General features: G+C 37.3%; 3 protein-coding genes across 7 annotated transcripts in view; 2 read left to right on the top strand and 1 right to left on the bottom strand.

Annotated features, from left to right (window-relative positions):
- fli1 (Fli-1 proto-oncogene, ETS transcription factor) overlaps positions 1-8,459 on the top strand; it is a 28,227-nt gene extending 19,768 nt beyond the window's left edge. For all 5 annotated transcript variants that reach the window (XM_058387936.1, XM_058387934.1, XM_058387938.1 and 2 more), the window contains 4 exons: positions 5,850-5,909; positions 6,293-6,355; positions 6,459-6,506; positions 6,661-8,459. In XM_058387936.1, coding sequence (XP_058243919.1) covers positions 5,850-5,909; positions 6,293-6,355; positions 6,459-6,506; positions 6,661-7,190 — 701 coding nt within the window. In that variant the 3' untranslated portion in view covers positions 7,191-8,459. The remainder of the gene's footprint in view (positions 1-5,849; positions 5,910-6,292; positions 6,356-6,458; positions 6,507-6,660) is intronic.
- A 1,931-nt stretch (positions 8,460-10,390) lies between these two features.
- Positions 10,391-13,044, bottom strand: LOC131351720 (ATP-sensitive inward rectifier potassium channel 1-like). The gene is made up of 2 exons (XM_058387227.1): positions 12,908-13,044; positions 10,391-12,441 (listed from the first exon to the last, which is right to left on the bottom strand). The coding sequence occupies exon 2, from the start codon at positions 12,427-12,429 to the stop codon at positions 11,308-11,310; it is 1,122 nt and encodes a 373-aa protein (XP_058243210.1). The 5' UTR covers positions 12,430-12,441; positions 12,908-13,044; the 3' UTR covers positions 10,391-11,307.
- A 2,039-nt stretch (positions 13,045-15,083) lies between these two features.
- LOC131352146 (ATP-sensitive inward rectifier potassium channel 1-like) lies at positions 15,084-17,248 on the top strand. The gene is made up of 2 exons (XM_058388071.1): positions 15,084-15,231; positions 15,602-17,248. The coding sequence occupies exon 2, from the start codon at positions 15,613-15,615 to the stop codon at positions 16,711-16,713; it is 1,101 nt and encodes a 366-aa protein (XP_058244054.1). The 5' UTR covers positions 15,084-15,231; positions 15,602-15,612; the 3' UTR covers positions 16,714-17,248.
- Positions 17,249-19,172: the final 1,924 nt, after the last annotated feature.

Here is a 19,172-nt window from a genome sequence, read left to right as displayed (position 1 = left end):
AGTTCTGTTGTTTTCCCTCGAGTGTCTGTAGCAGTTTTAGTACAATATTAGTTTTAGATTGTGAGGGTTTGGTGAAAAGCAGTGGATTGGTTTAGTCTGTATGCTTCATGGCTTTTGTGGTTATTAATGTCTTCAAGGAGGCTGTGGTAGTTAGTTTGCTCTTATTATTATATTTTTTTCATTGCTCTTTAAGAAAGTTTGAGGCTGTAATCAACATTTGTGGCTTTTTATATTTTCCTGGAACACTATTATTATATGTAATTGCAGGTCTAAGTGAATCTGAATGATCTAACAAACATACACAATACAGATGCATTACACTCTTTTGTACTGTGCCAATAGTAAATTATTGTCCCATTAATCAGTTTTTGTCAGGAATTCTGTGAATAGTTAACGGGTTCTACTTAGAACCTTTCCTGATATAGAAACACTATGTTACAGGATAACACTGTGCTACTTTATAGAGGACAAGCCGAAGAAATGTTAATAGTTCTGTATTTAATGTTTGTGTTATATGTAGATCAGTGCGTTTATGAGAATTGTGTTACTCTGTTCCCTTGGTGGAAATATTCTGTGATGCTTGTGTTATTCTCCCTCCAGCATTTGCAAAAGGGTACATGTGCACAAAGTCAAATGTTTGCGAGGTTATAAATACTTAAGGTTAGGGTGAAGGGCAGACTTAAGATTTAGAGCTTTGTTCAGAGATTTAAATAAAATGCAATAATCTGGCCTGTTTGGATTCCAGCACATGATATAAAATATCTGAACCAGATATTTTAGTGCGTGTTTTATTTTGCTGTTTGATTGTAAACACATTTTGGCACAGAAATGTTTGGCATGTACAATGAATGTGTTTTATTGTAAATATTTGTTGGTATCATTTGTGACTAAAGCAACTGGAAATGACTTGTGATGAAACACATTAGTTAAAGGGTGGTGTGATGAGGCTCAACATGAAGTAGAGCTACTGTTCTCACACCGAGGCTGATTATTGTCAATTCAATTCAATTTTATTTGTATAGCGCTTTTAACAATGGATATTGTCTCAAAGCAGCTTTACAGACCATAAGAAATATAATACTAAACTTTTTTTTTTTTTTGTATTTATCCCTAATAAGCAAACCTGAGGCAACCGTGGCAAGGAAAAACTCCTTTAGACAATAAGAGGAAGAAACTCTGAGAGGAACCAGACTCAAATAGGAAATTCATCCTCATCTGGTTGATACCAGAGAGTGTGAATTACCATAAACACTGGAGAGTGTGATTATGAATAATGTCCTTTCTACAGTCATATACATTCAGTTGGAGTTGTGTAACCAGGAGCTCCTGAGCATCTCATAAATTACCTCAACGTCTGAGTTCATTATAGATTCAACACCAACTCCACCATGTTGAAGCCTCCACATTATTTTCATGCAGCATCATGTCTAAGTGTGTTTTATTTCTCTTTCTCCAGAGCAAATTTTACAGTTACATTTAATGTCGTAGATTGTCAGGTAGTCCCTGTTATTAGTTATAGAGTGATAAACAGCTGTTCACTAAATACACACAACCTGTGTATCTATACAAATATCGGTGTTAGTTGCTACTATTTAAAAAAATAGCATATTAATATAAACTTGTGAAATGCCTGTTAAAGCAATGGTGCTAAAGAACATTTATCAACATCTTCTGACCAATCAGTATTGAGAATTTAACAGTGGCATTAATGTAGAATGTAAATACTTTTGAGCACCTCACGTCAGAGACAAGTAAGACACAAAGACAGTAGATCTGCCTGAATGAATCTAGCAATAAAGGGCTTGTGCTTTGGCTATGATACCCTCTGAATACTCTCTCTCTCATGCCTGTAATAACACTGATAGCTCATAGGTCCTGACAGTGGTGGTATCTCGCTAAGTCCAGAAAAGTGTCTGTCTTGATAAGTGCCTGAGGAAACGCAGTCTATCTGAACCATGCATGAGGACTCTCTAAACCCCTCATTAGAGCTATTAGTACAAACATCACTGGTGATTAGATAGTAACAAAGAGACCATAGGACCTTTGACAAATAGGAATATGGTAGCACTGTTATTTGTATTGGTGATCTGTATTCTACAATGAAATTAATAAGTTAATAGTAATAATAATAATAATAATAATAATAATAATAGGGGGTGCGGTGGCTTAGTGTTTAGCACATTTGCTTCACACATCTGCCTTTGGGGTTTAATTCCTGCCTGTGATCAGAGTTTGCATGTTCTCCCAATTTTTCAGGGATCTACTCTGGGTACACAGGTTTCCTCCCTTAATCCAAAGATGTGTGGTAGGCAGATTGGCAGATAGTGTGTGAATATGTGCAATTGTGCCCTGTGATCAGTTGGCACCCTGGTCCCTGGAATAAGATCCAGGTTCCCCATGGCCTCTGAGGCTCTTGTAGTATAATGGGTGCAGTAGGTGGTCTGATTGAGTTCCTGTTTTTAATCTTTTTTATTAATGTTTTCTAATTTCATTGCTGTTACTTAGCAACTTAATCAGCAGAATGATACAGATTTGATAAATAAAATAAGACACAACCACAGACTGTGTGTTTGGGACTAGATGAATTAGAACCTAATATTTCACCTTTGTCCAGTGAAGTGGTCCAGACATTTTTGTTCTTGTTTTAATTGGCTGAGGAAAATTTTACACTGTATTGTGAATAGAAGTGTGAATTATGATTTGTTTTGTTTTCATCACGAACAAAAGGTCATTGACGTCCTTCTAGGGAAAGGAGAAATGTAACCATTTAGTGTCCAAGTACAAGCTTTTCACAGAAAACTAGAGCATTGACAATTTAAAGAATTGAAAGTATAAAAATAAGAGGGCTTTTTTTTGTTTGTTTGTTTTAATCCAAAACGCCTTCGGAGGAGAAACTAAAAGTAGAATAAATGATCACACATTGTACAATTAAAGTATTAGATATACAAAAGGTCTGTAAGTTAAGTGTTTTTGGTTTGAATGAATGGGTTACAGACACAAAAGATTATAAATCACATATGTATCTGTTTATCTGCCATTAAGTGTCTGAGTGTGTGTCTGTGCATCTGCATGTGTGTGTGTGTGTGTGTTTAGCTGTTTGCCAAGCATCATTCTTATTATGCCTTTGGTGAATCAGAGCTAAATTCACTGAAGTCTTCATGAGGTATTTCTCCAGCCATTACTGATTATGATCAATGGATTAGTCATTTCAATATTTTACCAATAGTAGTGTACAATTTTTAAATTGTTAGATGAAACATTACATCTTCAGGACCATGAGACAACATACAGGGTTAGACAACATTAGTAATCTACTGTATATGGGACATTTTTGGGTGACTACACAGTGCTGAGCGAAGCTGTGGTAGTCTAGATGGCTGGCTAGTTGTGTAATGACTAAGTTTTCGACGCACTGCAGTGTGGTCTCTGAGGAACCACCACACCCAGAGTAGCACAGCAGAGATGAACAAAGTGAGCACAGTGGGAAAGCGCAGTGAGAAATTCTGCGCTCAGGTTCAGACTGTTTCATTACCTTTAACAATGCTGTTAAATGCAAAATGTCAAGTAAGCTTCTCTCAAGCAAGATGTCTCACTTTTTAGCCTGTTTAAATTAGGAGTGAATTGGCAGCAGGAGCCTATCGGTTCTCCAGTGTTCAAGCTTTGAGAGCTTAGCGAGGAATCATTGCTGGTCTTTCCTTGGCTATATTTTAAGTCAGTCTACCTCCAACTCTTTTGGGCCTATCAGACAGTAGTAACGTCCACTGCCACTGTTTTCTTTTCAAATTCCGACGGCGTATTTCGTCTGCTCGCTCTCTTGTCTTTTCCCTCTCTCTCTCTTTCTCTCTCTCTCTCTCTCTCTCTCTCTCTCTCATTCCCTACTGGATTGTGGGCCTTCTCCTGGAAGGAGGTAGACTGGTGTGTGTTTTTTCACAGTTGGGAGGGTGAAAAAAGCGAGGGAAAAAAGGGGCCAGGAAAACAAAGAGAGGTTGTGTGTGCAGGCTCAGCAAGCAGGAAACGTAACTCTCTCAGGACTCGCTCCCTCCTTCTCTCTATCCTTCTTTCCCCTGTTGGACCAGGTCTTGTACTAGATTACTCTAGAGACAAAGATAAACATGAGGATATTGAGACCTTGAGTAGAAAAGAACTGTAATGAAGATTAGAAAGAGTGATGAAAAATAATTACTGTGAAACGGCAATGGAACATTGAGCCAGTCTCAATATTAGAAGTAACTGGTAGTCAATATCACTCAAATAAAACAGAATACTGTATTACATCACGCTCGTGGGTTGTTTTTTTTCTTGATCTTTGGTCGGGGACATATAGTTTTGCATGAAACATCATATTTAACTCGATTATGCTTATTCTGCTCGTCTACAAGATTCATAAAGCCTTCTGAAGCTGGGTCGCCATCCCTTAGTTTTGTTTTCGCTGAGGAATGTTGGCTGAAGATGTGTTGTGATTTTGAAAGAAGTGGGCCGTTTAGTTTTGTTAACTCATTCCAAGCCAAACGTTTACTTTGTTTTCAGTAGTTAATGTATTTTAGACCCACCCAGAATAGGGGTAAGATCTCCAGAAGATGGCAGTGCTGGATCATTCTAACCAGCCGGGCAGCTGTGATATGCTCTAGCAGGGTAAAAAAAAAAAAAAAAAAAACGTTATATGAGGTGCTTTCCTTATCCAAATCCTAGTGGAGTAACAATCAGGTCTGAGGTTTGTGAGTGTGGTTTCCTTTAAAACCGAGAGATACAGATAACAGTTAAAAGGCTCTGGGGCAGTATGATACTGCTTACACTGCAAAAAAATTCCAAGAAAAACATAACCATAATTTAGATTTATTTTAATTCAGATCAATTTGAAGCATGATTATTACCCTAAAAAATAGCTCGCAATTTTACTACACTTCAACTGTGCCAATGATCCATTGCAGAGATCCGAATTTTTCCAAATACACAGTCCCGTGTCTGAGATTTTGCACGAGTTCTATCAGTCTTTGTACATTTTTGTGGCCTCACCACTATGTCTTGGTCAAAAATTTGTGCAACTCGATGCCGAAAGCAATCAGTCACTTTATCATTAAGGCCAGAAGGGCAGCCGGACTGTCTGAAGAATGGGGATAATAATTAGCAGTGATAGTTGGCTAATTTCCGTGTGGGACAGAAGGAACAGCGTTATGCTTCAAGGCACAATGAGACTGTTTTAGAACTACATATGAGAATGCTATGTCTGTCCAAAACATCCATGGGAAATATACAAGCGTCTCCTTGATTTCCTGCTGTCTGATGTTTTTTTTTTCTTTTTCCGCTCTCCTTTTCCCTCCTGGGACGGTCCGTTTCCAGGTTATGCCTTAAAATAAACCAAAAAACAGAAACCCTCTAACGTTTATAGCTAAAATTATTACTTTTGTTGCACTGACGCAAATATTGATAATGGTATTTTTGATTTCACAAAGACTCTTTCTCTATTTACATCCACGTAAAACCTACATGAACATGTTTCATTGTGGGTTTTTTGTCTGAGTGTCTGTGTGTTTTTAAAATCTGGCCACTCGTACCAAATCTGCTTAAGTGTAATTTATGGTAGTCTTTTGGCCATGCTGCAAGCCAGATAAAACCACACAAATTTAGCCAGAGCTATATATCTTCTAAAAGATTTCTCTTCTTCGTTCACTCATATATGGAAGAAAGTACAAACTATCTATTTTGTCAGTGGGGATGTGAAAGACCTGTTTAAATAAAACTGCATATTTAATGGAAATTTTCTAGTATTTGAAAAAAGCATGATATATGGAATAAATGTAAATAGTTAAAGCATAAGAAATGAACTGAAATTGTCTATCTTTTCTCCTCAGACGCCTCATATGATGCTGTACGGAGGACAGGCTGGTCAAACAACATGCACAGTGGTAAAGGTGAGTAGGAGAAACACTGGTCTTCCTAGACTCTTGAAGAAGTATCTAATGCCAAGTTTGATCCTAAATGGTTTTTAAGTTTCATTTAGGAAACTAAGATATTGTGCAACCTTTTATTAAAAGGGGAATATAGCATAAAGTTTTAGCTTAAATTAGTATTTGTTGTATGAAGTGATCTTTGGGATGGAGAACGAGCGATTAAGGATTCAATTCTAGGACTTGTTGCTTTTGTGCTGTACTAAGCGCTTACTAAAGTGACCAGTTCTATTTCAGCGATTCGATCAGCTGCTAGTTCTGTTTGTATTCTTTGGATAAAAACTGATACTGTATGTAAAGGGACATCGACTCAGTGTGTGAGCTCACCCACTCTTCTTCTTTCCCAGGCTCCCCTACTGTGGTCTCACAGAATGTATCTAAGAGCACTGAACAAACCCGGCCACAGCCAGGTAACAGAAGCAGTCATGCAGCACTAATGAAGAAAGTATAGAAAGTAAGCTTTATAATTATGAAATGTGTCCTACAATACTTACTCCTTGTTTTGTTTCTCAGATCCGTATCAGATCTTAGGACCGACAAGCAGTCGACTTGCCAATCCAGGTAAAAAAAAAAAGATACTGTTGGAATTGCTTATTTTATCAGTCTCTGAAAGTGGAATGCAAGTGAAGCCAGAATTGCTCGACACTCCATTGCATATAACATCCTGCTCTAGCATTATTTTTAACTGTGTCTGTATCTGTGTATACATTTCCAGGCTCAGGCCAGATCCAGCTGTGGCAGTTCCTCTTGGAGCTTCTATCCGACAGCGCCAACGCTGGCTGTATCACGTGGGAAGGCACCAACGGCGAGTTCAAGATGACTGACCCGGACGAGGTCGCACGGCGCTGGGGAGAGCGCAAGAGCAAGCCAAACATGAACTACGACAAGCTGAGCCGTGCACTGCGCTACTACTACGACAAAAACATCATGACCAAGGTGCACGGCAAGCGATACGCCTACAAGTTTGACTTCCATGGCATCGCCCAAGCCCTGCAGCCCCACCCCACTGAGTCTTCCATGTACAAGTACCCGTCTGAATTGGCCTACGTGCCTCCTTACCACGCTCACCAGCAGAAGGTCAACTTCGTCTCGCCGCACCCACCTTCCATGCCCGTCACTTCATCCAATTTTTTTGGCCCATCTAACCCTTACTGGAGCTCCCCTACGGCAGGTATCTACCCCAGTGCCAGTGTGCCAAGACATCCCAACTCTCATATGCCCTCTCACCTGGGCAGTTACTACTAAATCCTATCAGCCACATGCCAACCCCAAGCTGCACTCAGAAGGAAGGCAAATTGAAAAATGACTAAATTTGTAAAATGAAGGAGAATCAGGGCTAAATTCACTAAAGCAAGGAACTGGTTGAAGAAGGGAAAGAAAAAGAAAGAACGAACCAAAAACTGGATGTTGCATTGATCCACTTCTAAAATGGAGTACTACTTATTCACAGGACAAGTAACTGTTTGATTTTTTGTCTGTTTGTCTAGAGTGTATTTTTTGTTTCCACACGTTTTTGCGTCTTTCTATCCCTGTAAACAGTATGGGCCAAAGCATCCCCTCGACACACATGCACCTACCCAACGGAATGGAATCATACTCTCCTAAATTCCAGCTCTAAATGGTCCTGGTGTGCAAATGTGAAATGTCTCCAGTCCCACTATCAGGGTATATCCTATGCCATGCTAGAGTTTAATCAAGCAATATAGCACAAGAGACCAAGGATGAAATGAACGAATCAAGAATCACTGTGACACTGTGACAACATTCTCTCTGCCAATACTGATAATCTTAACATTCCAGTGCTTTCAGCAAAATGGGGTCTTCTCATCTATCTGTTTTGTTCACGGACTCCTCTAAAAGTCTACTAATTATATCTAATCAAATCACGTCACAGGAGGGATATCTGGCAGCAGAGAAAAAAAATATATATTTATATATGGCAACTGGAAGGTTCAGGTTCAGCCATGTCTCTCTCACTCTTCCTCCTAACTGGAATTCTGACACATTGGCCATAGCTGAGGAAAACAAGTGTAGGTTTGCACAGAGTTTTGTCCGTGTCAGTCACCACAATCCCAAAAGTAACATTCCCAGCAGGTCTCTCTTGCCAGGAATATTCCATTGGCTTGCCAAAGTGTCAATCAGCACAATCACAAAAGTAACATTCCTATAAAGTAGGGAAGTCAATAAAAGGCTGACATAGATTTCAGTGTAATGTAGCACTCCACGGGCGAAAAGATGAACACCTGCCAAACAGTTCGTGGTTGGTCTTGTGAAAACCAATCAAACATTGTCAAAGACTACCATGCAGTATTTAAAGCCAAACCACGCAGTCAGTGCTGATGTGAAAACTGCCTGTGAAGCAGACGATCTATTTTTAATCCACTTAGTGTTAATTTCGAGAGCAGCCCAAAGTGGTTTTTACCTTCACCGCTGTACCTCACTGTGTTTATAAGGTTACATTTGTATTTGTGTCTTATTTGCCAGTAAAAAAAAAATTCAATCAGCTATAGCTCATCTCATCAAACATTACTTAAGCGTCATTACACGTTAAAATGATGTTCCTGAACACTTTGTTTTTATGAAGTCATTACCTGAAGCTACTTAAATCACTGAACAGTTGAATGTGGACATTATGCAAAGTACCTCTTTGAAAGAAAGAAAAAATTGAATGAATTAAACAAGTTAACATTTAAAACAACACAAAAGGTTGAAACCAGTGTGATCCTCAGATTCGCGAACGCTGTGCGTTTGTCAGACCTATTTGCTATTATTTTTTAATCAACGGTCAACTAGGCATTAAAAGCATCTTACTGTATAAATTATGCAGAGTTATTTTCATATGTGACAGTATTAAAAGATCAAGAGAATGAATACGAGTTGACCTCGGTCAAATGCAAACTTTTTTAAGCCGGTGTTGAAGGTAGTATGTACAGCATTAGTGTTTTGTATCTGTACATTTGGGCAATAAATTTATGAATGTTTTTGTTTTGTAATGTGCTCTGTGCCTTGTCGTAATGAGGTGAAAGTATTTGATTTGTTTGTTTTTCTTCTTCTTTAATGATACCACAAATGCCTTGTAGAAAACCATGTGCTTTATGGACCAGAACTGTAATACTGGAAGTGCCAAAATAAAAAAATATTTTGCCTGCTAAAGCTTCAAATCCCAAAGTCAACACTCAAACGTGCCTCACAAATGATCGCAGGGTCTTAAATTAGACAGGTTCGGTATTCCCATGCTTGAATTTTCTTAACTGTAGATGTAGATTTAAATAAATGAACGAATAAATAAATAAATAAATAAATACCCAACCCATCCTCTTTTCAGGATCTCACTATCTAATGAAGGAATTGTGCTTTTTTTTTCATATATGCAATGTATTTTGAATATTAAATATATGAATTTATATAAAAATATATATAATTTTGCAATTATTCTTTTTTTTTTTTTTTTTTTTTTTTTTTTACTTTTGTTGTTCCTGCAATGTATTAATACCTTTTATAAAAAGGCTTATGTAGATAAATGTGACAAAAAATAAATGTTTTTACATTTTAAACTACTGAAATGTGTCTGGTTTTTATTTTTTATTTTATTTATTTCGGGGTTGTTGTTTTTTTTGCTGTCTTTATATTAATAGTGAGCATTTGGGGTGGATCGGCACACAAATATAAGCTAAACTGTCTTAATAAATTTTCCTGAAAATGATATTTTTAGGAAACATTGTGCTAGGAATATTAAGAAGGTAAAATGAATTAAAACTATTAAGAATAAAAATGAAAATGAAATTAAATTTAAAAAAATTATTATATCACATCTGTGAGAAGACAGAACTTTGCTTGAAGGCCAGCTGTGTGTATGTGTATACATGTACATGTGTGTGTGTGTGTGTGTGTGTGTGTGTATTTACATCCACAAACATATTCTACTGTTTACTGGAAAACCTCTGCGTCACTGCCTGTGTGTCATGTTTGAGTCAGAGAGCAACACTTTTAAACAAAAGCGTTCCATGGTGCACCACCCGCTCTTAATGCTCTTAAACACAACAAGCGTCACTTCCACCTTACAGGCAATCATCTCTTGGCAGAATGATTGAATGATTGCAGCCATGATCATTATCTTTGCTTTCCAAAGTGATTATATTATATATTATCTTATATTATCTTATATTACACTTTTATATCACATTTTTATACACACACACACACACACACACATTACATTTAAAACATTTAAATGAGCCCTAGTGTTATTCTTAAGATGACCAACATATGCTACATCATCAATCAGTAACTTCCTCACTTATTTATTTATTATTTGATTTTATTTTTTTTATTTATTATGAACAGGTTTTCTCATTAAACTCGGGTGTGCAAACATATAGAAATGTAATGTGTCACAAGTTCTCCCAGACTGATATTGCTTTGCCTTTTCTGCCCTCTTCTGGCTGAGCAGAAAAATAGCCTTAAGATCTACTATTTATTCCAGGTATCCACTGTTCAGTATTCACTATTATTACACTATTATTAAAAACTATTCAGTATTATTACAAATAAACTACAGACAGTGTGCAAAAACTAGTTTATTAGATGCATACAACTTATTAAAACTATCAAAATAAAATAAAATAAAATATATTTTTTCATTAAATTAAATTAAATAAATGGAAAAAATACAGTTTAAATGCCTTGTAACCCTCAAACTCATGCAGTGTCTACAGATTTTCATCTAACTGATTATTTTAGTAGCTCATCTTTAACAATTGCTAACAATAAAACATTATATAAACCATGTGATGATCATCTGAGAAAATAAACACCAACAGTTTCATAAGCGCCGACAAGTCTTAGTACATCTGCTGAATAAACTTCTCTAATATTTATAATTTATAACTTCATTTATATTATTTGAAGTCAGTGCTCGAGCTTTAATCTTTTAGACTGTGGATATACATGATATTGATGCAATGTGTTTACAGACAGTTACAGATTTTACAGAAATAAGCCTATTCCATTCATTCATTCATTCATTCATTTTATCTTGAGCCAATCCTGGGAACACTAGATGTGAGGCAGGAATACCCACTGGATGTGACATCAGTGCATTGTGGGCACACACACACATTCACACACTCCTTCAGATGTAAAGCAGGGACCCTGGATCTATGAGGTGGCAAAGGTACCTGCTACACTGCAAACATTATTCTTCATAAAGACAATTTTAAATGTCTTATAAATGCAATATTCATGCCCATTTGGAACTGCCAGAAAGTACCCAGTTATGTCTCTGAATTGCAGTGCAATAGGACATAAATGCATAATATTTTGGGAATGAACAGTGCAAATGTTTAAACAACACTCACATGCATCACAAATAGGTAGCAGAGGACTGGCCTTTAACTTCCTTGTCTTGAAACCTGTCACCATCAGTGGGAGTATCATAATGAGGAAAGTCATCTGGGGATTTGGCCATTTGACTGGCACAAGGTGCTGTATCTACAGGAAGCACTCTGGTGAAGTTGGAGAAATCTATAACATACTTTCCCTCTTTGCTGCGTGAGATCATGGGGAGGAACTCATAGCCCCACATGATCTCTTTAGGAAGGTAGGATGTTCTGACCTGGCAGGAGGAGCTGGTGGACTCGTCAGTGCCATCGAGAAACACCACTAACTCAAACTCCTGCTGGTGAAGGGTGTCTACTGTCATTTGAAAAAATGGGCTTGATTCATCAATGATGTGGTACAGAGTCAAAGGACAGACAAAGAAAAGGTTGTCCTTTCCAGCGTCTACAATGAAATCTATCTTGATCTGGTCCATTATGATGGTCTCACCTTCAGGAGTGACAGTTGTTTTAAGAAGTTTGCCATAGATCTGACTCCCAACCATCAGAGATTTGCGCATATTGGCCACTCGTATTTGTAAACAGAGACTGCCCTTTTTAGAAGAGATGACAGCCATCTTGCTAAAACGGATGGTTCTGGCTCTTTTTTTGCCCCGGGCAACTTTAGTCATAATCACACCACACCAAAAGCAGATAATCACTGTCCCGAAGACACACTGAACTGTGAAAATGGTGAGAGCACTAGGGCAAAATGGAGTGATTAGTCGATAACCATAACCAATGGACATCTGAGTCTCTATGGATTGGAGGAAGGCACCTTTCATATCAAAAAGATTTTCTACACAAGGTTTATGGCCAGCAGGTGGGTTTTGCCAGGTTAGGTCACCGTTAGCAAAAGCAGCCCAATACCAGAGTAGTCCGAAGATGAACCAGCCAAATACAAAGGAGGCTCCGAAGAGAAAGATGACAAAACGCCAGCGCATTTCCATTAAGGTGGTCCAGAAATCTAGGAAGTAGATGAAAGTTTGGCTTTGTTTCACACCGCCATATGCAATGTTGCAGTGGCCGTCTTTGGTCACCAAGCGGTTTTTGTGAATCTTGCGCTTATCCAGGTATTCTCTGAGCAACTGTGGTAAGGTGCGTGTCATTTTCGGTGATCCCTAATATAAAAGACCAGGAAAACAGAACATAAAAACATGCTGAAACTTTAGACTTTGCAAGGGGTTCTCTTATGTAATTTGTTCAGCCCCTGACACTTTAATCTGTAAAATAAATTTTGCATACAGCTTTATTTTATGAACACAGTCTAATTATTCAGATATTAGGCTCATATAATAATTGTGGACTAAAACAAAGAGCTTTTTTTTTATTTATTTTTTAACTTTTCCTCATCAGAACATAGAGATGTGAACTGGTATCATTTATAGGCCTTTTTTAGTCAATTAAGGTATGGACCAAGCCTGTTCAATTAAAGTGACTAGTCACATGGGCCAATAACTCAACTTTGATAATGGTATATTGAGATTTCCAGAAAGTGCAGACCCCTTGTCTATGTTTCACAGACCCCACTTTAACACCCATGGATTGTTTTGCTCTAAGGTACAGATAAAGTATAGATACACTTACCTCAAGTCCACAAGCCTGTACTTTCTCTCCTTCTTTTTTTCCCTTATGTTGTTAATTCATGACAGTCCCTGCTCACTCTCTTTCTAAAATCTTGGATCGTGTCTGACGCTCTTTTACTAGTACACCTGACTTTGGCGTGTAATGTTTACCTGTACACAAAGGTCAGTTGTTTTCTTGGAGAAGGAATGTACGGAGGATGTCTCACTGTTATGATACAGTTTAGTGTGTTTGAACTTATGTTATCTTATGTTGATTTCTTGTACACGGTCTTGTTTATACAACACAATCCCACAACTGAAAAATTCAAAGAATTTGCACATGCCCCTTTGCTTGAAATGTATCACCACAATTCCTAGTAATTTATAGGATGTTATAAAGATTAAGTGTTGGGACAGTGTTCCTTGACATGAGAACAGCAAAAAATATAATAATATTTTTGTAAAAAGAAAAAAAAAAGTAGATATACCTTGCATGCAAGGATATATTACATTCATGCAAGCTTGGGCTTGCAGAAATGCTTCTGGAAAAGGCTTACTAATCTTTATTGATGATGTAACTTATAATGGTAGCAGCAATATGAATATGAAAAGTCTACAGAATCATCCCACCAATTATAGAGAAATGCATCCAATCTATTTGGGAGGAGCTATGTGCAAGGCAATGGTAGCTCAAGTGATTAAGGCTTTGGGTTGCAGAAGATCAGGGTTCAAGCCTTTAGCACTGCCAAGCTGCCACTGTTGGGTCCCTGAGCAAGGCCATTAACCCTCCTTACACCAGGGGTGTTATATCATGGCTGACCCTGCGCTCTGACCCTAACCTCCAAAGTTGGGATATGTAGATAAAGAATTTCACTGTAATGACACTACCAGTCAAAAGTTTGGACACACCTTTTACTTCAATGTTTTTTTGTTTAGGGATTTATTTTCTACATTCTAGAACAATACTGGATATTTCAAAACTATGAAATAACAGACATGGACTTAAGTAATCCATATGTAATGACAACAAACAACAGTCAGTTGTTATTTTAAGACACGAAGGTCAGGTGTTCTGGAATAGTTCTTGCGAGAACAGTATTGTCAATTGCATTTGCAAAACCCATCAAGCACCATGATGAAACTGGCTCACATGAAGACCATCCCAGTAAAGCAAGACCAAAACTGACCTCTGCTGCAGAGGAGAAGTTCATTTAGAGTTACCAGCCTCAGAAATCACCAATTAACAGCACCTCAGATTAGAGCCGTTATGAAGGCTTTACAGAGCATCAGTAGCAGACATATCTCAATATCAACTGTTCAAAGGACATTATTGTGTATTTCGGCCGCCTTCAGCATTGTTTTACAATGTAGAAAGAAATAAACATCAGGAAAGACCATGGAATTAGAAGATGTGTCCAAACTTTTGACTGGTAGTGTATATATATGACAATAATAAAGGCTTCTTCTTCATTATACAGTAAGACAATGACCCAAAACACAAGCAATGACTTCAGCATGAAGAAAAAAAAATAGTTTGTATACTGGTCAAGTCAATCACCAGACCTTAAAACAAAAGAGCAGCATTTCACCTCCTGAAGAGGAGAGAAAAGGGAGAAACCCCTTAAACTAAACAATTAGGGAAAGTGGGGAGAACCATCACAAAAAAAGTACAACAGTTTGTTGTAGTAACAGTATGTAGACAAATATTAAGTGTTATTGTCTTTAAGCCTTTCCATTCCTATACTTTTGCTCCACTGAAAATTCTTACTATACCATATATAAAACTTTAGATAGACTTGCAATACAGACTAATTAGAAGTAATTGCATTTATAGTTTCACTTCTAAAACTGTAAACTATGATTTGTGTAAACATTTAATAAATGGAGTATAAAAGGACAAGGAAGGAGAGGACGGGCTGTAAGATAAAATCCTCCGCAAGTTATTGAACTTAGCAGTATACAATTTTTATAGTAGCAGACATCATTTTATACACATTATGTTATGTTAATTATATGATGAGCTGAAATGAGTCAGGCTAGGGATCACTGACTGTTTGCAAGTGTGTATTGTGTAAATCTTTGTCCCACATTTAGTGGAAAACAAATGAATTTTGTGTACAGGTAAATAAATGCAGATGCCAAGTACTGCCTACAGGCACAGCAGACATACACAGAGCTGATAAAAGGTCTCAGAGAAAGTGAGAGATAGAATTAGAGATAGGGACACGAGTGATAGTTTATGATTATATATACTGAGTAACTGAATAACTGTCCGCTGTAATTTTTGCGAGACACATACCTGTTTTTCCATACTCTTGGACATCCTCAGGGAAATTTATTTAACAGGTAGGTTCCAAGCTGTAATCTTATTTTCACTGTGATTTGTGAAGTCTAAAGAGCAAATGTGACCACTAGTTTTATTCTACTCTCCTGGTGCTATAACTGATATTAGGTTTAGAGAAACTGACAAATCATATCTGTCTTTTGAATTAATTGTTACTTAATCCTATGTATTGCTGTTTTACTAGTAAGACAATACAAAGAGCATAATCGTTTAGTTATCTAAATTTAAAGGGATGTATAATAAAGATCTTAAATGTGAATTTTTCCTTGGCAGCAATTTACATTTAACTGAACCATGCTGTATTGTTAAGCAAGTTTATTTCTGAGTAAGCCTGCATCTATTCAACATATCCCATTTCCTCTTTCTGTACAGAAATCTTGACAATGGCACAGATTCTTGGACAATTTTTCGAAGATTATCTGAATGAGTGGCGGATTCACCAAAACCGCCTAGTTACCAAAGAAGGCAATTGCAACATTGAGTATTCAAACATAAAGTACAAAAACTGGATCAGTTACCTATTTGACATTTGGACCACTTTAGTTGAGATCCACTGGACGTTTCTTATGTTCTTCTTTGTGGCTTCATTCATTCTTAGCTGGTTTGTATTTGCACTTTTATGGTACTGGGTTGGTGGTACCAATGGTGACTTGTGGTGGCAAAACCCAGCAGCTAACCATAGTGCATGTGTGACTAATGTCTATGACCTTACCACAGCCTTCCTATACTCACTGGAGACACAGAGTTTTATTGCTTATGGTACGCGAGCCATTACCACATGCTGCTCAGGTGCCATTGCTGTCTATGTTTTCCAGGTTATTCTTGGTACTGCCATTACCTGCTTTTGGGGTGGAGTGGTAATGGCCAAAATCTCACTGCCCAAGAGAAGAGCCAAAGCAATCATGTTTAGTAAGATGGCCGTCATCTGCTCTAGACAAGATAATCTGTGTCTCAAGATACGAGTGGCCAATCTGCGCAAATCGTTGATGATCGGTACCCAAATATATGGCAAGTTTATTAAGACAACAACCACACCTGAAGGAGAAACCATCATCATGGATCAGATCAACATTGATTTCAGTGTAGAAACTGGGAAAGACAACCTCTTCTTTATCTCTCCATTGACTCTTTACCATGTGATAGACCAAACCAGTCCATTCTTTGAAATGTCAGTGGACACTCTTCAGAATCAGGACTTTGAGCTTGTGGTCTTTATGGACAGTGTTGCTGAATACACCAGCTTCTCTTGCCAAGTGAGGACTTCCTATATCCCTAAGGAGATCAAGTGGGGCTACCAATTCCTCCCTATCATTTCGCGCAGCAAAGCAGGAAAATATCGTGTGGACTTCTGGAACTTTGCTAAAGTTATGCCCATAAAAACACCACACTGTGCTACCTGTTTTCACAATGAGAAAGCGCATCATCACCAACTGAGAGATGGCATTAACAATCAGGGCTTTGACTGTGATTTGAGACAATCATAAAATGAAGATTAACCCTAAAAACACTGACATTTTTAGAAACCTTTCAAATGGGTTAGTGAAGGGGTGCCATTTCTTATGCATGTTTAACAATATCCATTTCATGTTATCATGTTTAATCCGCCCAGCTGTAGGAGTTTCTGAGAGGTTTCCAGTATAAAGCTGACACTTTAAGAAAGGAAGAGTGCACTTTTTGTGCTGAGGTATAGATTATTTGCTTTGTTTTAATAAGATAGACTGCATATATGTGTATTTTACATAAAATAGTGTATACGATATATTATGTATTGTGTTATATCCTCGTGTATGTTGTGTAGAACTTTCAGAAAAAGTAAACAAAAGATGAAAATCGAACACATCAATACTCAGAATTCATGTAATAAAATTATAAATGTTTTTTTCTCATTTTTTCCAACTTTGGAGGATCTGATTGCAAGTGGGCAGTCAAGAGTGATTAACACCTGGTAAACTAATCTGCCAAAAGTAACCTGCTGTCAATAAATAAATAAATAAATACAACAATTCAAACCTCACAACAATCCTAAATAAAAGCTATAAACATTCATTTAGTGAGTGTATTTAGTCAAACTCCTTTTCCCCTAAATGAGCCACCTGACTCCTTCTTACTAAGAGCTCCAGGTCTAATGTCAAAATGGAAAATATTCTTCATGAAATAAAAGATAGAAAAGCAAAATGCTGTTCCATAATTATTACAGCAACCTTATGAACCTTATATATTGTGTTTTGCCTTGTTAGCAAACTAAATTAATAGCTACCAAGGCTATATCTGCTTAGTTATTAGCAAGTTTGCTAAAAAATCATTCTTACCTCTTAACTACAAAGTAACTCCAGGCTTGTTAGCTAGCATTAAAGATAATGCAATATATAAATATAACCTAATCCTGACTAATATTTAGCTAGCTGATTAGCTGCAAAGAAGGCAATTATAATCCTACTTATAAAGAAGATCTTAACTGACAATGCACTTTAGCTACAGTATATGGGAAAACTTAGCAAAAAAAGGATTTCAAAGTATTTAATATTGCATAATCATGGGTGGTTAACCTGACAGGATTTCTGAGACAATATTGAAGCCATATTTATAAATTCCTAATAGTCAGTTGATCAATATGACCTGATGAGACTGGATTACAGAAGTGAGTTACATTCATAAATTTTGTATCAATCTACACTATACATACATATGCCTCAGAAAATTTCATCTGCAGTTCTGGAAATGGTTCAACTTTTTGTTGAATGTGCTACACCCTGGTTCAACTGAGCTTGTCTGCTGAGACAGTATGTACTTTCTGTGACTGTCCCGTCTGCCTACTAATCAATTAAGTTCCTATCTAATGTTAAAAGATGTATGCAGTGGCCTTTCTGGCATGCTACAGCACCATAGATATCACCTAGCTGGTGGCACATACTTCTTCCAACCTGAATGAAAGGAGCAAGGAAAAGTGGATATGCAAAGCTACATGCATTAGTGATAAACCATGCATGTATTTGTAGCCAGATTACTCAAGGGGGATTTGTGGTTAAGTCCAGGGTTGTATTTTTTTCTTTGATTTTTTGTTAGATTTTTTTGTCTGCTTTGTATCAAGACCATAAGACTCAATTTTATACTTGATTGGTTGGCTTTGAAGCACTTTAACCTCATCCTTCCCAAAAGTGTGCATGTGCCAGTCATTTACTAATCCCATTCAAGTCAGTCTGTGCTTCATGACATTGTGTATATGTTAATGATTCTCCAGGTGATTATCACTAGCCCTAGAAAGGGTAAGAGAAAATACTAGAAACATATACATCCATGGGTCTATGAAACTGCCAGGATCTCTGTTACAAATCTGGCAGACACTTGGGGAGAAATTTCAAGAGATACAACGGCTGATATGAATATTTATATTTTTAAAAAATGTCATATGGTCACTTTGTTATGGAAAGTTTTGGCGGTGCATCCTATTGATGCCATAAAGAACTGTGGACTAAAGCTACATCTTGTGTATTTATATGTAAAAATTCAGAAGCAAAAAGATGTAGTCAAATGAGCGCCACATAGGCAAAACACAGGATAGAGGATGGAGCACACTCACAATGTCATCAATAATGTGAAAACAAACAATCATGCCACTTTATCAATACCCCAACTTGTCCAGGTTGTTAAAAACATGAAATATATGGGTATACATGAAAATCCCAGTGCTCTGGAAATGTTGTTCTTCCCCCTTAGTAAATCCATACACCTTACCTGAAGTTGAAAATAAGATCATTTTGTGTTCAAAGCAAACAACTTGTGTAAATAGCCTGCCAATACAGCAAGGACTTCTGGGAACTTTGAGTAGTCTGCTACGAAATCCACCCACATTTCCCATATAAAACAAACAACAAACTGTGTTAACAGAGAAACATTATACACACTGAGTCCATCCTCTTCTCAGAGAGCTTAGTGTACTATGTTA

Source organism: Hemibagrus wyckioides, linkage group LG04, assembly GCF_019097595.1.
Source record: "Hemibagrus wyckioides isolate EC202008001 linkage group LG04, SWU_Hwy_1.0, whole genome shotgun sequence".
In the NCBI taxonomy this organism is placed as follows: domain Eukaryota; kingdom Metazoa; phylum Chordata; class Actinopteri; order Siluriformes; family Bagridae; genus Hemibagrus; species Hemibagrus wyckioides.
Note: the sequence above shows the minus strand (reverse complement) of the source record. Positions and strands in the feature narration are given on the sequence as shown.